At 51.9% G+C, this 17774-nt stretch overlaps 1 protein-coding gene across 1 annotated transcript in view; it reads left to right on the top strand.

Annotated features, from left to right (window-relative positions):
* Positions 1–17774, top strand: part of GRIK4 (glutamate ionotropic receptor kainate type subunit 4) — a gene marked incomplete at both ends in the record, with an annotated part of 308409 nt that overhangs the window by 228029 nt on the left and 62606 nt on the right. Inside the window, 2 exons of the mRNA XM_082845308.1 lie at positions 542–649; positions 7145–7348. Coding sequence (XP_082701434.1) covers positions 542–649; positions 7145–7348 — 312 coding nt within the window. The remainder of the gene's footprint in view (positions 1–541; positions 650–7144; positions 7349–17774) is intronic.

Genomic DNA, 17774 nt, shown 5'->3' with positions numbered 1-17774 from the left:
ACTAGAGCCTGGTCTTCCTTCCCTCTTCTGGTTCATCCATCCATTGAACCGTTCAGCAAACATTTATTGAAGAGCCTCATAAAGGCCAGTTCTCTCCAGCAGCCATTCTGGTTCTTATTTAGATAATGAGGTTTATTGAAGGCAGACTGTAGCGAAAGGGAAGGCTCTGTCCTGCCTCCAGATGATGCAATTCCAGGGGCTTCCTTCCCTTCTGGGTGAGAGAGCATCCCTGAACTGCGTTGCATTCCTGATTTCTTTTTCCATTTTCCTCTTCCACCTCTCTCTTAAGTCTTCCCCTCCCCTCGCAGTCTCCCCACCCACCCCTGACCCCCCAACCCTGGTAGCTCCGCCCCGGTCCCGCCCCTCTGCTCTGCACTCTGCATCCCTCCCTCCTTCTGTGATGTACATGTACCCCCGCCAGAGGCAGAGGACTGGCCTCTCAGCTCCCCCAGCCCTGGAGGCCCGAAGGACCTCAGCAGCCCAGCTCCCCAGCCTTCTCCTCCCCCCACCCCTTCCCAGCCTGTCTCCTTGGTCTCCTCAGATTGGCCAGTGGCACGTGGCAGACGGCCTCAGCATGGACAGCCGCCTCTACGCCTCCAACGTCTCCGACAGTCTCTTCAATACCACCCTGGTCGTCACCACCATCCTGGTAAGCGGGTGCCCCCTGGGCCTCCCAGCTGCCACTCTCCGGGGTGCCTCCTCCATCTCCAGGCGTTCCCAGCCTCCCCGTGAACAGAAGATGGGAGCTCTAATCACAGCACGGAGGCCAATTTATGACAGTGTAATTAAACTCAAGTTGTTGTTTCATATGGAAATGATATCTGATGAGTTCCAAAGCAGCTGGGGAAGCAGGATGGGGTGGCAAGACAGCACAGTTTGTGGACACCTCTTCCAGGGGCACCCTGACAGCCAGGGCAGCCATGCACAGCCAAGGGCAGGGCACCTAGGACACGCGGGAGAAGTCCCCCAGGGTGGCTCCTACTCTTTCACGACAGCCTGCTTTGCTGGGTGCCTACTTGTACAAGTTGCATCCCTGGCAGTGGACACCTGAATCTCAATGGGTTTTCATGGCCTGTTTCTTCATTTCCAGATGATCAGAAGAAAGTTCTCAATCTATAGAGCAAGGGACCATCTGCCTTTTTTATTTGATTCAGTTCTCTTCGACAGTTACCAAGCCCTTCCCCCATGTGCCAGGCACTGTGCTCATTCTTGGAGACACGAAGCTGAGTAAGACTCAGTCTCTGTCCTCAAACAGGCTGTAATTTATTAGACGGCACGAATCAAGTGCGTTCACGGCCAAAGTCATCTTCTTCTCCCCTCCCCCCATCCCTGAAGACTTCAGGTTTTAAAAGATTTGTCCATTAACCAACTGCATGTATTAAGTAATTATGAGTTTGCCCCCTTCCCCCACCTCCTTTTAACCAATCAGAAACCTATTTCCCTGCCGGGCCCAGCATCTTATCCACAGGAGATAATCAGTGTGGCCGCACTGATGGAATCCCAGCCCCAAACAGACTCGACTGTTAACCTGTTCAGCCTATTGTGCTGTTGCTAACTGTGCAAGGTTTGGAAACGTGTCCGTTTCTTTCAGGCTTTCGAGATGATAAAAAGAGCTCAGGGACCTCCATCACTACATTCATGAGCTCCTGGGGCTCAGGAGCCCTGCACTGAAATAACTGATCCCCCGTGAGCAGAGCAGGATATAAGCCAGGAAAGAGGCGCACGCCTAGCGCCATGGGGGGTGAACGAGAGAGAAGTCCCATGCCATCGGGGAGGTCAGCAAAGCCTTCCGAGGAGAGGGACATTGAGGATGGGCCCCCAAAGACAGGGCTGATGAGGAGGGAGAAGTGGACTAAGGAGAGTGTTATCAGGCACTCAGGAAATGCCAAAAAGTGCAGGTTTCTAGGAAATGGGCATTGGTAGAGAGGGAAAGGCCTGAGGCTGGAGAAGTGGGCTGGGCCCATAATGCTTAGGGACTTGAATGTCAAGCTTGTGCGTTCTCCCTTCGTTTGGTACAAGACAGGGGCTCACCGAATATTTTCAGTCGTTCATTCAGTGAATATTTGGGGGGCACTCCTGTGTGCTGGGCGCTGTTCTAGGTGCTCGGGTGTAGACAGAGCTGAGGAAGGGGAGAGGGGTTGCTGGCTTCACTGAGAAGGGCACATCCGAGTAGAGACCTGATGAGGTGAGGTGACAACCACGTGGCCGTCTGGGAAGGAACATTCCAGGCAGAGGGAACAAAGCAAAGGATGGAGAAGGCAGTTCCAGCTCGCAGGGTTTTAACCACTCCCCATCTCAGCCCAACCTGAGCTCATCTGAACCAACGTGGAAATGTCAGCAGGATTTGGGGGTGGGGGGGTGTCACCAAGCCCCTGAGACCTGGGGGCGCCTGGCTGAGCTGCAGCGACGCTGACCGGCAGTCCTGGCCGAGTGGGGGCAACACGCGCACGATTGCTGGGACCTGCTCTGCCTCTGAAGGACTGCCTGAGTCTGTCACCTGCTGTCCATCCTCAAGCACATGCCCTAACATAGGTGTAGCCGCCTCTTCACTGGAGCTGCGTGTGGCCTCCTCAAAGGCCCCCTTCTCACTTGTTCAGTCTGTCTCTCCCTAGCCCCGCCCTTCTGGCTGCGCGGTCATTCTAAAATCAGAACCATCCTGTCATTTCCTCACTTCAGTGCTGCCCAGGAGCGACCGGCCCTGAGCTTGGAATATAAACCTCTCGTCATGAAGCCCAGCCTGCTGTACCTGCTTCCTCTCCATGCCACTTGGGGTCTGGCAGCATTGGACTGCCTGACACTGCCTCACTGCGTCATGCTGTTCCCTGCCTCTGTACATGCTGTTCCCTCTGCCTGGAATACCCTCTCTGTGAATTCCTGTTTCCACCTGGAAATACTTGTACAGCCTTCACAGCTTGGCTCTGATGTCCCCTCTTCCGTGAGGTCTTCCCTCATCTGCCTCCTGCCTGCTCCCTGCCTCTCACATTTTGTGCACACCTTTCTCCTATTAGAGCTGGCGTTTACAGCTCTACCTCCCCTTCCAGAATGAGGGCTCCTGAAAGACTGGGGGGCCTGACATAAAGTAGGAGCCTGATAATTACAATTTTCTTTTCTTTTTCTTTTTTTTTTTTTTTTTGGCTGTGTTGGGTCTTCGTTGTTGTGTGCGGGCTTTCTCTAGTTGCGGTGAGTGGGGGCTACTCTTCGTTGCAGTGCGCGGGCTTCTCATTGCGGTGGCTTCTCTTGTTGCGGAGCACGGGCTCTAGGCATGCGGGCTTCAGTAGTTGTGGCACACGGGCTCAGTAGTTGTGGCACGTGGGTTCAGTAGTTGTGGCACATGGGCTCAGTAGTTGTGGCTCGCGGGCTCTAGAGCACAGGCTCAGTAGTTGTGGCGCACGGGCTTAGCTGCTCCGCGGCATGTGGGAGCTTCCCGGACCAGGGCTCAAACCCGTGTCCCCTGCATTGGCAGGCGGATTCTTAACCACTGCACCACCAGGGAAGTTCCTGATGATTAGAATTTGTATGAAGGAATTCCTTCCTACAGGGTCAGAGATGTCCCTCAAAAGCCAGTTAAGAGTTTGAGAGAGAAATGGGGACACTGCCGGGTTGTACTTCCTGCCTTTCCGGGACTGGAATTGGACGGGGCTCAGAGCTCTGGCACAGACCCACGGGGACACTGAGACCGCAGGGTCATGTTTCTAGACTGGGAAGGTCAGTCTGACCCTGTGTGTGTGTGCCTGTGTGTGAGTGCATGCACGCACACGGTTGTTCACATATGCACACGTGTGCTCATGAGGGTGGGGAAGGACACTTTTGTGAAAGGGAGCATTTAAAAACATGGCCAGTACGATTCAAGTGAGAACCTTCTCTTGTGCATGTGTGTAGAAGTCAGTAACTCTTACCAGGAATGATTACCTTAATTTAGTCCCTGCTGGCCATTTGGGGGACCTCCTTGGCAAATGGCCATCTGAATGATTTATCCCTTAAAGCTCAGCACACAGGCCTGTTGCATCCTGCTACTGTCAGGGTGCAGTTGGGACTTGCGAGTGATTTATTGGTTAACACCGGCAAATACACAGAATTAGCCGCAGCTCCCACCCCTAGAACACACCCCTGCATCAGAACCCGGGTGAAGCACTTTGCCCTCATCACTGCCCGCCAGGACAGGGCTCCAGGCCAGCACGCGGCCCCCAGACCCTCCAAAGTGCCAGTGAGCTCCGCCCCCTCCCACACGGTTCCTCCCTCCAACACTGGCTTCCTGTTTATTTACTCTAAATATGTCAGTGAATTTTAAATTAACTTAAGTGCAGAGAGTTCTCGGGGAGAAGAGTTTTGTGACACTCCTTGGGATCGTTAAAGATACCCTGGGAGGTTGCCTTCCAACCCAGGGGTGGAAATGCCCAGCCAGGCCCTGTCGGTGAGGCCCTTTCAGCACTTTTCACCCACACAATCCACAAGTGCTGGATGCTGGGGCCAGGTGGGGGCCCCAGAGACAGGGAGGAGTCCGTCCCAGGCTCCACGTACGTTCTACCTGCGAGCCGGCACGTGTAGGAGGACGAATAATGCGTGTGTGGAGGCCTGGCTGCGAGTGTGGTAGGGGTTCTGAGAAGTGGGTTGGGGTCAGCGGTGGGATGGGACCCCAGGGACAGAGATGAGTTAGGTTAAGCAAAAGCAGGACAGAGAGAGGCCCGTGAGCTGAGGACAGCATGTGTGGAAGTCAGGGAGCTTGGGCCCATTTCACGGACATGACAGCGCACTTGACCATGAACCAGAAGCACATCACCTTCAACTTGGAGCTCCCTCTCCCTGGCACGGAACCTCCGACCTTCCCCTCTTCCGCTTCATCACACCCACAAGACCGCTCTCCCCCTTCCTCCCTTTGCGACCTCTGGCCTCTCTGGCTGCCCGTCTTCCCCAGCCCAGAAGCCCCTTCCAGCTTGAGCTCAGCAAACCAGCAGTTCAGCACTTCCCTCTGTTGGCTTCTAGAATTGACTCCACCATGATGCTCAGCCATCTCCCCTCCTGCCCGTCCCCAAGTCCAACTGTCCTTGCAAGCCCTGCTCCCAGCTGCCCATCTGCATTCCGCCTCCTGACTCAGCTGGGCCTGGGCAACCCTGCACTCCTCTCTGCTCACCCCACATCGTGTTCCCTGAGGAAACCTTTCCAGGCACCAAGCCTTCCCTCCTACCTGCCCCCAGCTCTGGGGGCTGGCACGGCTCCGTATCTTGGGCCTCCTCCGCGCCCCCTCTGTACCCACATCCATGCTCTCCACCTTACCCCCAGGCCCACTTCCCATGTTCACCTAGACCCTGGCTCTCCCAGGACTTTGCTGCACTGACTAGCCTTCTCTTTCTTCCTTTTCTAATCTGCCCTTTTCTAAGGATTCCTCCCTTTGTACCTACACATGTACTCTGGTCCCTCCCGTCCTAAGACACCATCACTACCACCTCACCTACACCCTGCTGTCCTTGGGCTACCCTCCTATTTAGGGAATCATCATCAAGGGATTGGTGGACACTGGGCAGCCTCCAAGCCTGTTGCAGGCAGAGGGGGAACTGAGGTTTGGAGCGAGACGTGACCGGTAGCAGTTGGGTGGAGAAGCTCTGCCAGCATTTGTCTCTGAACTTCTCAACATCCTGGTCGGCCCTCACCCGTGCACCCCTCGTGCACACCCGTCCTTGCGGTGTTCTGCCATCCCCTCCCCCCTCCCCACCCCAACCTGCCTTCGAAGGTCTCCAGGGACACGTGACCCAGATGCCCTTTCACAGCCCTGCTTCCTCTCTTTGTGGGAATGTCTGCCTTCTCCTGCTTGAAACCCTTTCCTCCTTGACCTTCATGACCACATTTTCCTATTGTCGGCTTTTCTGGCCGCTTCTGCTTTGTCCTCTACGGCTGCTCTTCATTCTCCCCCTCCCTAAGATCAGGTCTCTCCCTCTGCTGTCCTTCCCCCCGATGGTCTCTCATATGCTGCAGCTTCAGCCACCACCTCTGTCTGGAGGCTGCCCCATCTCTGCCCCCGATCCCGCCCTCACCCCATATTCCAACATTCAGTCAGATGTTCCCTCCTGGATCGATGACCAGCACCTCAGATTCAACACGTTCCAAAACCTCTTCCTTTTCAAACCATCCGTGGCCATGATGACATCATCCTTGGTCATCTGCTCAGGCTCCAGGGCTCTGAGGACCCTACGCTCTGTGCCTCACACCCAGCCTGGCATCAAGCCTGACCCTCTCTGTGATTCTTCAGCCGTGCAATCCAATCTGACCCCGAGCGCGGCTCAGGACTCAGCATCCCTTAGGAGAGGCTCCGTCCTCACTCCCAGACCTCTCTCTTGCTCTATAACGTTCTTTACTCGCATCCTTAAGTCTTTAAAACCCTTAGTGCTTCCCTACTATATATGTATGATGCACTGTCACCTTGTCCTGGCACCCAAGGCCCACGCTGACCCTAACTCATCTTTCTAAATGTATCCACCACCCCTCCCCTCCACACAGCCCAGGCTCCCACTCAAGGGCAGCCCCATTGTCCACCGAATGGGCCGCTCTCCTTCTCACTCGGGATTTTGCCCTTGATCCTGCCTTTCCCCTGCCCATGAACAGCCCTCCATTCACACCGCTTCCATCTGTCAGTGTTCTGTCTTCCTCCGGAGCCCAGCTTGCATCCCACCTTCTCCATAGAACCTTCCCTGGACGTTTCATCAGAGAGACCCTCCTCCCAACGCTCACAGCTGGACGCGTCCTGCCTAGGGTTTGCGGTTGTTCTGTGCATGTAAGAATCCCGCTTGCTCTGTTGTCAGCATCCTTGTATCTCATAATCCGCCGTGATCCATCTATGTGGAATAAACAAAGGAAGGGGAAGAAAAGGAAGGAACGAAGGGCAGGGTGGGGTCAGATGATGACCTCAAACAAGGTGGAGGGGCTTCCACTGGACCCTCTGTGCAGTGGGACCCTTATGTGTTCCAGGTAAGAGAAGTACCTTGAAGTCAGGGAGGGGAGCCCACTGCCACCTCCGAAGCACCCCGTTACCCAAGCCACTTCCCTCCTTCCACCCCATCTTCGTCCCAACCTCCTGTGTCCCCGACCCCCTCGTCATGTGTGGCTGAGACACCAGGGCTAAGATGAGAATGACAGCTGCCCAGTTTTGCTGCAGGAAAACCCGTATTTAATGCTGAAGGGAAACCACCAGGAGATGGAAGGCAATGACCGCTACGAGGGCTTCTGTGTGGACATGCTCAAGGAGCTGGCAGAGATCCTCCGGTTCAACTACAAGATCCGCCTGGTCGGGGACGGCGTGTACGGCGTGCCCGAGGCCAATGGCACCTGGACGGGAATGGTCGGGGAGCTGATCGCTCGGGTAAGGAAAGAACAGGTGATTTGGATTTGGGGGTGGGCTGGGGGGGCAGCTGGAAGGACAGGAGGTTGTGCTGTATCCTCATGAATCCTCCATTTATTAGTCAATCGGTCATGCAGTTTTCATTTATTTGTCCATTCATTGCACAAATCTTTCCTGAGCTGGCAATGAGCCAGGCACTGGTAATATACGTTGAAGAATAAGACCACCTTGATTCCTGCCCTGTGGCTCTCCCGGTCCCAGTCCAGCACCTGTAACAGGTAACGGAGGCCTTGATCGCTGAACGCGGCTTAGAGAATTGGGGTTCCGTTCTTGGATAATCCAGGTGCTTTTTGTTTGTTCTGATTATTTTTTTGGTCATCAGCACCTTTGGCAGAGCTTGGACAGGCCCTGGGAGAGTAGAACACACTCACGTCCGTTGACTTTGACACTCGAGAAGCACTCTCGAGGAGACATGGTTAAATAACAGGGGAAAAGGGATCACCTAGCAGAGGAGTTGGTCACAGTTATGGCTATTTCGTTACTTCTTGTATTATGTTCCGCTCTCCTTAATATGCTTTTACAGACCCAGGGCCAAGGTGCACTGGGGCAGACTGTAGATTTTCAGGGTGAATGCAGAGACTCAATTAAAACACAGGTGAGCATCATAGAGCATCAGTTGTCGTTAGGTTAGAGCAAGGCTCTAGAAAGTTCTTCCGGGGGCAGAGCTCTTGTTTTCTTGGCGTATACTGTTGACGTCTGTAAAAGTTCATTTGATTGGTACTCATTCACTGTCCATATTTCCATAACTGAGTTTTTCTGCTCAGGAAAGGTGATGGGTATCCAACGTGGAGAGCACAGACCTAGGTTCTTACGGGTTGGTTCTTGAACCAGTCCCTACCTCTCCGTGCTTTCCGAGTGCAGAAGGAGCCCCTGCAGCCTCCCAGCCAGTGCCAAAGTGCAGGGTGCTTTACATACGTTATCTCTGATCCTCTGGGAATATACCTTTTCGTTAGCTGTTATCCTCATTTTACAAATGCGCCACCTGAACTCAGCTTAAATGACTTGTCTGAAGCCACACACTTAGGGTGAGATGGGGCTGGGATTTGAACCCAGATTTGTCTAACTCCAGAACCCACATTCTTCCCACCTAAGAACACGACCTCAGCTGGAGTGGGATGTCACCAAGAAAGGTCTGCATAAGTCTAGGCCCTTCCTTCTCTCCTTCCTTTTTATCCTCCCTCCCTTTCACTCTTGCTTGCTTTTTTCTTTCCTTCTTTTCTCCCTCCTCTTTATCCATTGAATTCATATGATCTTAACCCTTTATATGTACCAAACTTGGGGTAAAATATACATTTTTTAAATCCTAGTCTTGAAGGATAAAAGTGTTAGTCCGCGTATGAAATAAGTGATCCTTGGCGATGCATGATGAAAAGTTCTGTATAGACAAGAGCATGGAGAAGGTAATTGAGAGCCGAGGTGGGACAGTGGTGAGGAGTTTGCCTGACAGCATTTGCAGTGACCCAGCGGGGTCAGCGGCAAGACTGGTTCAGCGAGACGGTGAACTGTCCAGTTCCTAGAGTCCAGAGGGAGGCTTTGCTGTCAGGGAGAGGCTTGCAAGCAATCAGCAGAAGGTTGCAGAAGGCCCAGGGAGCCCTGGGAGCCTCTCACAGGGGCAGAGTGGGAGGGTGAAGACTTCTTCAGGGAGCTGTCTGCTGTCTTTGAGACTCAAGCCCCCAGCTGACGATGCCCACACTTCCTTCCACAGCAAAGGATGTGCTACTCTTCTCGAAGTCCCAGAGCCCCTCCCGAAGCTGTCCTCTTGTTGGGATCCCCTGGTAGGGATGCAGTCCAGTGGTTAAACCCCAGAAAGCTGAAATGCTAGGCCTTTTCCTTCCCTTCTTACCGACGTACTCTGTCACCTTGAGCCTGTTTCTTCAGCCCCCTTGGCCTTCCTGGTGATTGGTGGGGTGACTTCAGGGATGTCAGAGTCAGTGCACAGCCATCCCCTTATCAACTCCCAAATGATCTGTGACATGGACTGGCAGGAAGAGGAGAGGAATCCAAGGCTCAAGGACATGCAGCTTCGTACTGAACGACTTGGGCAATCAGACAGGATCTTAAAATTCACTCCAGGTCGGCTTGCAAGTCAAAACACTGCTGCCTTGGTCTCATCAAGACTTGACTGCGTAGTATTAATTACTTAACTAATTAACCCATTCGTTCAATACAGATCCACCGAACACTTTCCTCTTTCCTAGACAATGGAGATACAATGGGGGACAAAGTAAACGTACTCACGACCCTCATGAATCTTACTGGTGAGAGACAGATATTAATGAATGATCACAGCAGGATATTATTAACACACTGTGTTAAGAACAAAGAAAGGGGAAGTAGAAGGAGCTATGAGAGGGTACCTGTCGGGGAGGGGTCCAGCCTTGAGAGGCAAGGGGACAGGGGAGGGAAGGCTTCCCTTGGGAAATTATGTTTGAGCTGATGTGTGAAGAATGAGAAGAGCATATCTGCCAGAAGGTCGTCTGAATGCCACGGAGTGGGGGCTTATTCTGGGCAGGAGTGTGTGACCCCGGCCCTGCTCTGCCCCGGGGTTCAACGCTTTGATGTGTCTGCCCCAGTGTTCCCCTAGGATCACAGTAGTCCTAGAGCCTGCATCCTTCCTGTATGACCCCTTCCCCAAGCTGCACAGGAACAAGTCAGAGGTTGTAACAGTAGAGCCTTGGGGCTACTTGACGTCCCAAGTGGAAGAGACCTCAGAGGTCACGGCACCTAAATCTGTCACTTATACAGATGAGGAAATACAGGCTCAGAGAGCTTAAGTAACCTGCCAAAGATCGCACAGCTGGTGAGTTTGGAGCCAGCATTTAAGCCCTTGTCTGACTTCAGTGCTCGTGGTCTGAGAGCGTGAATCTTGAAGTTAGACCTAACATGAATTCACCCCCTTACTAGCTGGGTGTTCTTACGCAACTTATTTTATCTTTTCCACTCCATCCCCCAAGGCTTCAGTGTTTATCTAGAAAGAATTTTTGTAAGGATTTAAAATAACATACACGTGAGTATGCACACATGCATAGAAAGTTTGACATATAGGAATTTCTTTTTTTTAGAGAGTTTGAGGAATGCAGTAGCTTCCTGGATGTTGGAGTGACGTGCAGTAAAGAGTAGAGGCCTGGGTCATCTCCACTGGGCATTCTAGATCCTCAGTCTTTCACAACCATTGTCACCTGCTTTTTTTTTTTTTTTAACATCTTTATTGGAGTATAATTGCTTTACAGTGGTGTGTTAGTTTCTGCTGTATAAGAAAGTGAATCAGCTCTATGTACACATATATCCCCATATCCCCTCCATTGTCACCTGCTTACCCAAGACCGTTGCGGTTTGGACATGTGGCGTGTTGGTTGTGGAAGAGCATTCAAGCATATTTTCTGCTTATGTTTAGAAATCATCAGAGCCTGTCTTTTGATGTAAATCCCATTAAAAGTAGGAGTGTGGTTGGAGTGAAAACAAGTGGATTCACATAAAATGGGCCAGGTGGCTGGCCTCTCACCCCCAGGGCTGTGTCTGGGCAGGGGAGATGAGAACCGTGTCTGTTTGGGAGCCTCTTGGGTTTGGATTTATATTGCTCCAGTCACATCCTTCACAGCTGAGCCCACAGCAGGACTGCACAGAAGGGATGGTGTGTCTTGGTGGAGGTATACTTGGCCGAGAGGAGGAGATGGACTAGAGCAGCTTGAAGAAGAAGATGCCCTCAGAACAGCCTCAGCCTCCTCCTGTATCACCCCAATAAATTTATTTAAAGTGAGCTTTTAATTGAAATCGTTCAAGGTATTCAGAAACAAAGTTGAATGAGGTAGTCCCTAGGTCACTATTTGATGGGGGACCAGTTGGGTAAAAGCAGAGGGAGAAAGGCTATAGGATGGGGAGGGATAGGGGATGGTGTGAGGACTGGAGGACGGCCTCCTGACTCTGCTTGTGATGTGTAGGGAAAACGCCTGCAGGAGGTGATGCTTGACTTGAATCTTTAAGGACCAGGAGAAGTTGGCCAGGGAGAGGAGGGACATGGAGAGAGAAGAACAGGCCAGGTGGGAAGGAACCAGGGTCCAAGGCGTGGAGACAGGAAGGCGCATATGGTAGTTTCTGTTTCAGGTCACTATACCTGGAACAGAGCATGGTGGAAAGCTAGGCTAGGAAGTGGGCAGTGCTCACTGACGAAGGTCCTATATGACCTTCTACAGCATGGAATGTGGGGGGGCGGGACAAGCCTGGAGGTAGGGGAACCGGGTAGAAGGTCATGTTGCTGCAACAGTTGATGAGAACCAAAAGTAACTTAGGAGTTAGAAGAAGGTACCTATTCAGAGGCTATCTTTAAAGATAACAGTTTGTCTTTTATATAGAGGTATGCAGTCTTTACAAAATACATACGTTTTAAAAGACAAAAAATTACTTGTAATTCCACCATCTGGTAATACCCATGGTTAACATTTCCATATGGGCCCTTCTGATTTCTTAATGAGTATATACTTTACACAAGTTTTTCCTTAAACTGGATCATAATGCTTATGCTGTTTTGTAACCTGTTGAAACTATTTAACAGATAAATCATCAGGACTCGGGGACCAAATGGATGTGGCCAAGGGGAGAGGGACAAGAGTAGGATGACACCCAGGTTTCTGACGTGGACGTCTGGGTGGATGGTGGTGCCAGTCATTGAGGTGGAAAGTTCAGGAGAAAAATAGGTCTGGGAGGAAGGAGGGGGATGATTTCAGCCTTGAAAATGGTAACTTTGAAAAGCCTTTTGGACACACAGGTAGGGATGTTCAGCAAGAGTTGGCTAGAATGGGCTCAGCGGATCGAAGCTCTAGGTGCGGGAGTGGATGTAGATGGTTACTGAAGCTGTGAGGAGAGAAGGAATCCCCAGGGAGAAAATCATATGTTCAAGAGGGAGGTGAGGGAGGAGAGCCTGTGAAGGCTGCTGAGAGAGAGCGGGTAAAGAAGTTTCCCACCTCTTGAAAGGAAGTACAGAAGAGCCTTCATCAGATTTAGCTGTGCAGAAGCCACGGGCAAGAGTGGTTTCAGTGGGTGGCTGGATTGAAATCAGACTGCAATTGTTGAATCATTGTGCAATACTCCTCAAAGAAGCTTCGCTCTTATGGGAAAGCAAGATAAAGGGTTGTAGCTAGAAGGAGCTGTGGAGCTGGGAGGTTGGCTATTGTTTAAAATGAAATCGTTTATGGAAGTGGCTGCTGGGAGTTGAGAATGCATCTCTTAGGGATTGAGGAGAGGCAGGGACGGTCACATGGCTGGAGCATCGTGGTGGTGGTGGGGTAATGACAGTCAAGGTGGGCAGGACAGAGAGGGTGGGGGGAACAGCGCATTCATGAAGGGGTCTGGAATCCTTGCCAAGACACGAGCACTTCTTCCCGCAGTGGGTAACTGGGAAGCACTGCAGTCAGGGGTGTGTCTGTCCTGGGTGTTGTCCTAGTCGCCCCCCACACTTGTGCACTGATTTTTTTGTTTTTTGTGGTACGCAGGCCTCTCACTGTTGTGGCCTCTCCCGCTGCAGAGCACAGGCTCCGGACGCGCAGGCTCAGCGGCCATGGCTCACGAGCCCAGCAGCTCCGCGGCATGTGGGATCTTCCCGGACCAGGGCACGAACCCGCGTCCCCTGCCTCGGCAGGCGGACTCCCAACCACTGCGCCACCAGAGAAGCCCTTGTGCACTGATTTCATGTTTGAAACTGCTTTCACAGCATTGGCTCTTTATCCTCCACAATGGCTCTGCGAAGTGAATATCCTTATCCCCGTCCTATGGGTGAGCAACCAGAGGCTTAGAAATACAAATGACTCACCCAAGGTCCCACAGCCAGTGGAGGGGCGCCTGAGTCCTCAACCACAGCATATGGCCTCTCCTGCTGGAATTACAGCCTCATCTGCCTCCAGTCACAAATGGCGTCCCCTCCTGAGAGGTCCTTCTAGGCAGAACATTTGGAGGATGCCCAGAATTTGGTACCCATGTCTGATCCTGGCCCATAAAGGAATTGCACGTTATCTTTGAAGTGGAAGAGCTGGACGGATGAGCTCTCTGACCCCTTCTCCTCTCGCCCAGTGTGTGTGAGGTATCCTTGTCAGTTCAGCCCTGAGCACGGGTATCCTGGAAGGCGAGAGACTGCATTTCACATCCTTGGGGCCCAGCTTGGGAGAGAGCAAAGCACATTCAGGAAGAGAGAGACCCCCCTCAAGCTTCCAAGCTCAGAACCAAGCACCCTGCTGGCATTCAACGCCATGCTGGCAGAACGGCCCGTTTAGGTTCAAAGAGAAAAGGGCTTTAGAAGGCTTAGATGCAAGGCTCATAAGCTTTGGACATCGAATAGCTTTTACCAATGATATTTTGATGAATTAAGTATAAATGAAGCTGAAATACCTCATTCCATTTCCCCTCCTGGTTCCCTGGGAGAAAGGATTGTGGAGAGAGTTTGCCAGAGACTTGGTAGGGTGGGCTGTCTGTGGCCTTGATCCACTGGGAAAGTTGTCCAGAGCCATTTTGCTGAACGAAAAAAAAAAAATTACAACTAGTCCCATGGGATTCCTTTTCACCGTGAAGCCAGAGACTATTTTAACTGCAAATAGGTCATAGAATTCTATTCTTTAAAATCAAGGTACAGATCCAGGGACTAAAACTGAAAGCTCGACTCTTTCCGCCTGTGACGGCCAGACTCAGGGACGGCTTTCTTCTCCTCCTTAAAGCCTGGTCTCTGCATTTACTCAAATAGGAAGAGGGGAATTCCAATTTTAATTCAACCATTCATTCATTCCTTCCTTCATTCATCAAAGTGCTCCCTTTCTGACAAGCACCATGTGGATGTGAGGGGTTGCTGGTAAGGAATTCAGGATCTACTCAAAGAGGCAAACCAAGAACTCCCGTGCAGTGTGATACGTGCTCTATTAATAATATTAATAATGATGAGAATAACGATGGCTGACATTTACTAAGTGTTTCCTGTGGGCCAGGCACCGTTTTCAGTGCTTGACTATACTAACTCATTTAGTCCTCACAATAACCAAATGTTGCAGGTGAGGAAACTGAGTTGCAAAGCAGATAAGGAACCTGTTCATGGTCACGTGGGTAGTGAGTGGCAGGGGCAGGTCTGGTGGAAGCACTGTCAAGGTATGTACAGGTATGAACAGGGAAGGGCTCACCCAGGAAAGGACCACTGAACAGAGTACTGAGGATGGAGAAGCATCATCTCAGTAGAAAAGAATATTCTAGGTGCAGCAAAGGCTGAGATCATGCCAGGCAGTGTGAGTGGTTCTCTGCAGCTGGCGTCAGGTGCTGCAGGGAGTGGAGGAGAGGAGTGCTGTAGGCAGGGGCCAATCGTGACAGGATTTAAATGGTTGGATACTTAAACTATGTCCAGAGAGCTAATGGGGAGCTGTTGAAGAGTGAGGTGGTCTGTTTGTTTTATTCCAGGAAGGGCAGAGTGGCGTAATTGGCATTGATTCCGGAAGGTTAGTCCGACAGGGAGAGGGGGATGGATTGGAGGTGGGAACACCAGATGCAGGTATACTCATCAGATGCTGGTCCAGTGATGCAGGGGGACGGGATGGGGCCCGAAGGAAGGCAATGGCGGTGAGGATGCGCAGGAGAAAATGGCGACGGTGTGGGGTCTCAGCGTTTAATCCTAGGACCTACTGCGTGAGGGAGCCCCCCTTTCCTGGAGACTTTTAAGCATGGGTTCAGCTCATCCTGCCTCTCGGGAGAAGAGGGAGGGCTGTTTGACTCCGAGCAAGGTCCTTCCTGGAATGGCTTCTTGAGGGATGCATGTCAAGCAGTGGTCCCTGCATACCACCCCCCAAGACTTGGGAAGGGAGGAAATCCATCTTGTCTGGTTCATTATCCACAGGCTGTTGTCCTTGAGAATAAAAGGGCCAGAGCCCTGGGCTGCATCTTGGACCACAGCCGCCTTTGCTGTCCATCTCTCATCAGACCCTCCCTTTACAACTCTCTGCCTCATTTTGAGTTCTCAGAGGTTCTTTTCTGTCACTTGAGTCCTTTCACCCACCTGATAAAAAGCCAATAAAGGCAGTTTTGAGATTGCAGCCGCACAGCCTTTCTTCTGAGATGACTGTATCTGCTGCCGCCCATGCAACTGGGCTCTGCTGTCTGCCTCTGTGACTGCTTCCCTCTGTCTGCATTCAGGGGTGAGGTGCACAGCCCCCAGAAGACTGGGGCTGGGCCTCTGGAGCCTCAGCCTGCGATGATTGTGAACCTCCCTACCTGTCTATCACCAGCTTTCAGTGAAGGGCTCCGCCATGGGCCTTCAGATTTTCTTTTTCCTCTCCATTCCCATGGCTTTGTAGAGAATTAGAATGGGGGTGTCCTCTGCTGAAGGTACCTCTTCCTTGTTCAAAGCTGAGCCCCCGGGAAGGAGAGGGGGCCAGTGATGGCTGCTGACCGAAGGCCAGGCACTAGGCAGGAGCTCTACACGTGCTATTTCATTTATCTGTGCCTGGCGGGGATTATGACTCCATTTTCCAGATGAAATGGAGGCTCAGAGGGTCAGCAATGAACCCAAGCTCAGACTCACAGCAAGCGGCCAGACTCATACCCTGTTCAGACCCCTGTCTTGTGCTCGTCTTACTGCATCACCAGGGGCGTGTGAGAACTGATGGCTGGAGCGGAGAGTGATTTTGGTTCAGCCTTCCTGTCCTCTGCGTCTACTTGCTAGGAGAATAGAGAGGAAGGAATAGGCTGGACCAGGAGAATGGCCAAAAGAGGAGAGGCTCTGGGTGGCCAGTGTGAGAGGGTCACATGGATTAAACTTACATCCTCAACCCTGTTATCCAGGAAGTGGGTGTTATAACTACTTCCTTTTTTTATTTTTTTGCAGTACGCGGGCCTCTCACTGTTGTGGCCTCTCCCGTTGCGGAGCACAGGCTCCGGATGCGCAGGCTCAGTGGCCATGGCTCACGGGCCCAGTCGCTCCGCGGCATGTGGGATCTTCCCGGACCGGGGCACGAACCCGTGTCCCCTGCATCGGCAGGCGGACTCTCAACCACTGCGCCACCAGGGAAGCCTACTACTTCCTTTTTATAGACTAAGAAGGCACAGCCCCAGAGAGACCAGCACCTGGAAGTGCTAGGATTTGAAACCAGGTCCCTTTCCTCTAGGAGCTGTCCAGCAAGAAGGGCAGACAGACGGACGGAAATTATTTTAACCCAGGGTTGTACAGGATAAGTGCTCTGTTACAAATACAAACTGCATCCTATATAAAGAGCAGAGTAGGAGGCAGAAATTACTTCTGAACAGGGACCTCTGGGACGGGTTCTTAGTGGCAGTGAGGCCACCAGCTCCTTTCAGGCAAGCACAGTATCTTATTCATCCTGATATCCATGTGCACCTAACACAGTGCCTGGGACACAGGCAGGTGTTAACAGCTAGTTCCCTCGGATCATGCAGAGCAAGGCACCAGCTGACAAGCATGCCTTGAATACACTTAGGGAGTTCATTCCTTAGCAGGTTTCTATCAACCCAACTGTCAACCCGAGGCGTAGAAAACAGGGCCGTCAACTGATGAATCAATCAGCAGGTAGTAATTTAACACCGTGAGTCAGCTACTGTGCTAGAGGTTTGGGGTCAAAGGACAGATGAGACTTGGTTCTGTCTTTGAGAGCTTACAGATGAGGTGGTATGGAGGTAGGCAGAGGACAGACACGTAAAAGAAACGTGTGCTCTAGTGTGGGCATGAGAGAGGTGAGCAGGTTGCTAGGGGAGCCCTAAGCAGGGCAGGACCAAGGAAAGACATTGTACATCACCTGTGAGGGTGCACAGCTTAAATCCTCATCTCCCAAGAAGCAGTGTCAAGCCGGTTCCCTCCCCAGGATCGTAGCACATGAGGCTCAGAGAAGGTCAGCCACAGATTCAGGAAAAGAGAGCAGAGCCTTTGCCTGGCTGTCCTTAGACCCCCGTGAGAGTTCTTTTCCGCTAAAGAAGTTGATATGGATGGGAATCCCAGGGGGCTTTGGAGTTCACTTATGTTCAGAGCTACCCCAGCAGCTCCAGACTGGGAACTCCTCCAAACGCCATGGGTGTCTAGAAGCAGCCTGGGAAATTTGTCAAAAGGTTCACTTCTTGGGAATTATTTCCGCCTTCCCTGCCGAGTACCAGCTGTTAAGGGGAGTGAGGGTCTGCTAGGGAAATGAAAATGAATTAATTAAGGCATCTGAAAGCCTTCTGAGAGATTGGCTTGCTGTGACACAGAAGAGACAGGCAGTAGGGAATTGATTTGGGGCAAGGGTAGGGAAGGAAGCTCTGGAAAGTGGTGTCTTAATATCTCCTAAGAATCCTCTGGTCCTGATTGCTCACCTCACATGGAGAGGTGAGGTGTCACCTGCAGGCTCAGCCAGGCACCAGGCTGTGGTCTGAGGTCAGGGGT

This window comes from Leucopleurus acutus (genome assembly GCF_964270905.1).
Source record: "Leucopleurus acutus genome assembly, chromosome: 8".
Taxonomy (NCBI): domain Eukaryota; kingdom Metazoa; phylum Chordata; class Mammalia; order Artiodactyla; family Delphinidae; genus Leucopleurus; species Leucopleurus acutus.
Note: the sequence above shows the minus strand (reverse complement) of the source record. Positions and strands in the feature narration are given on the sequence as shown.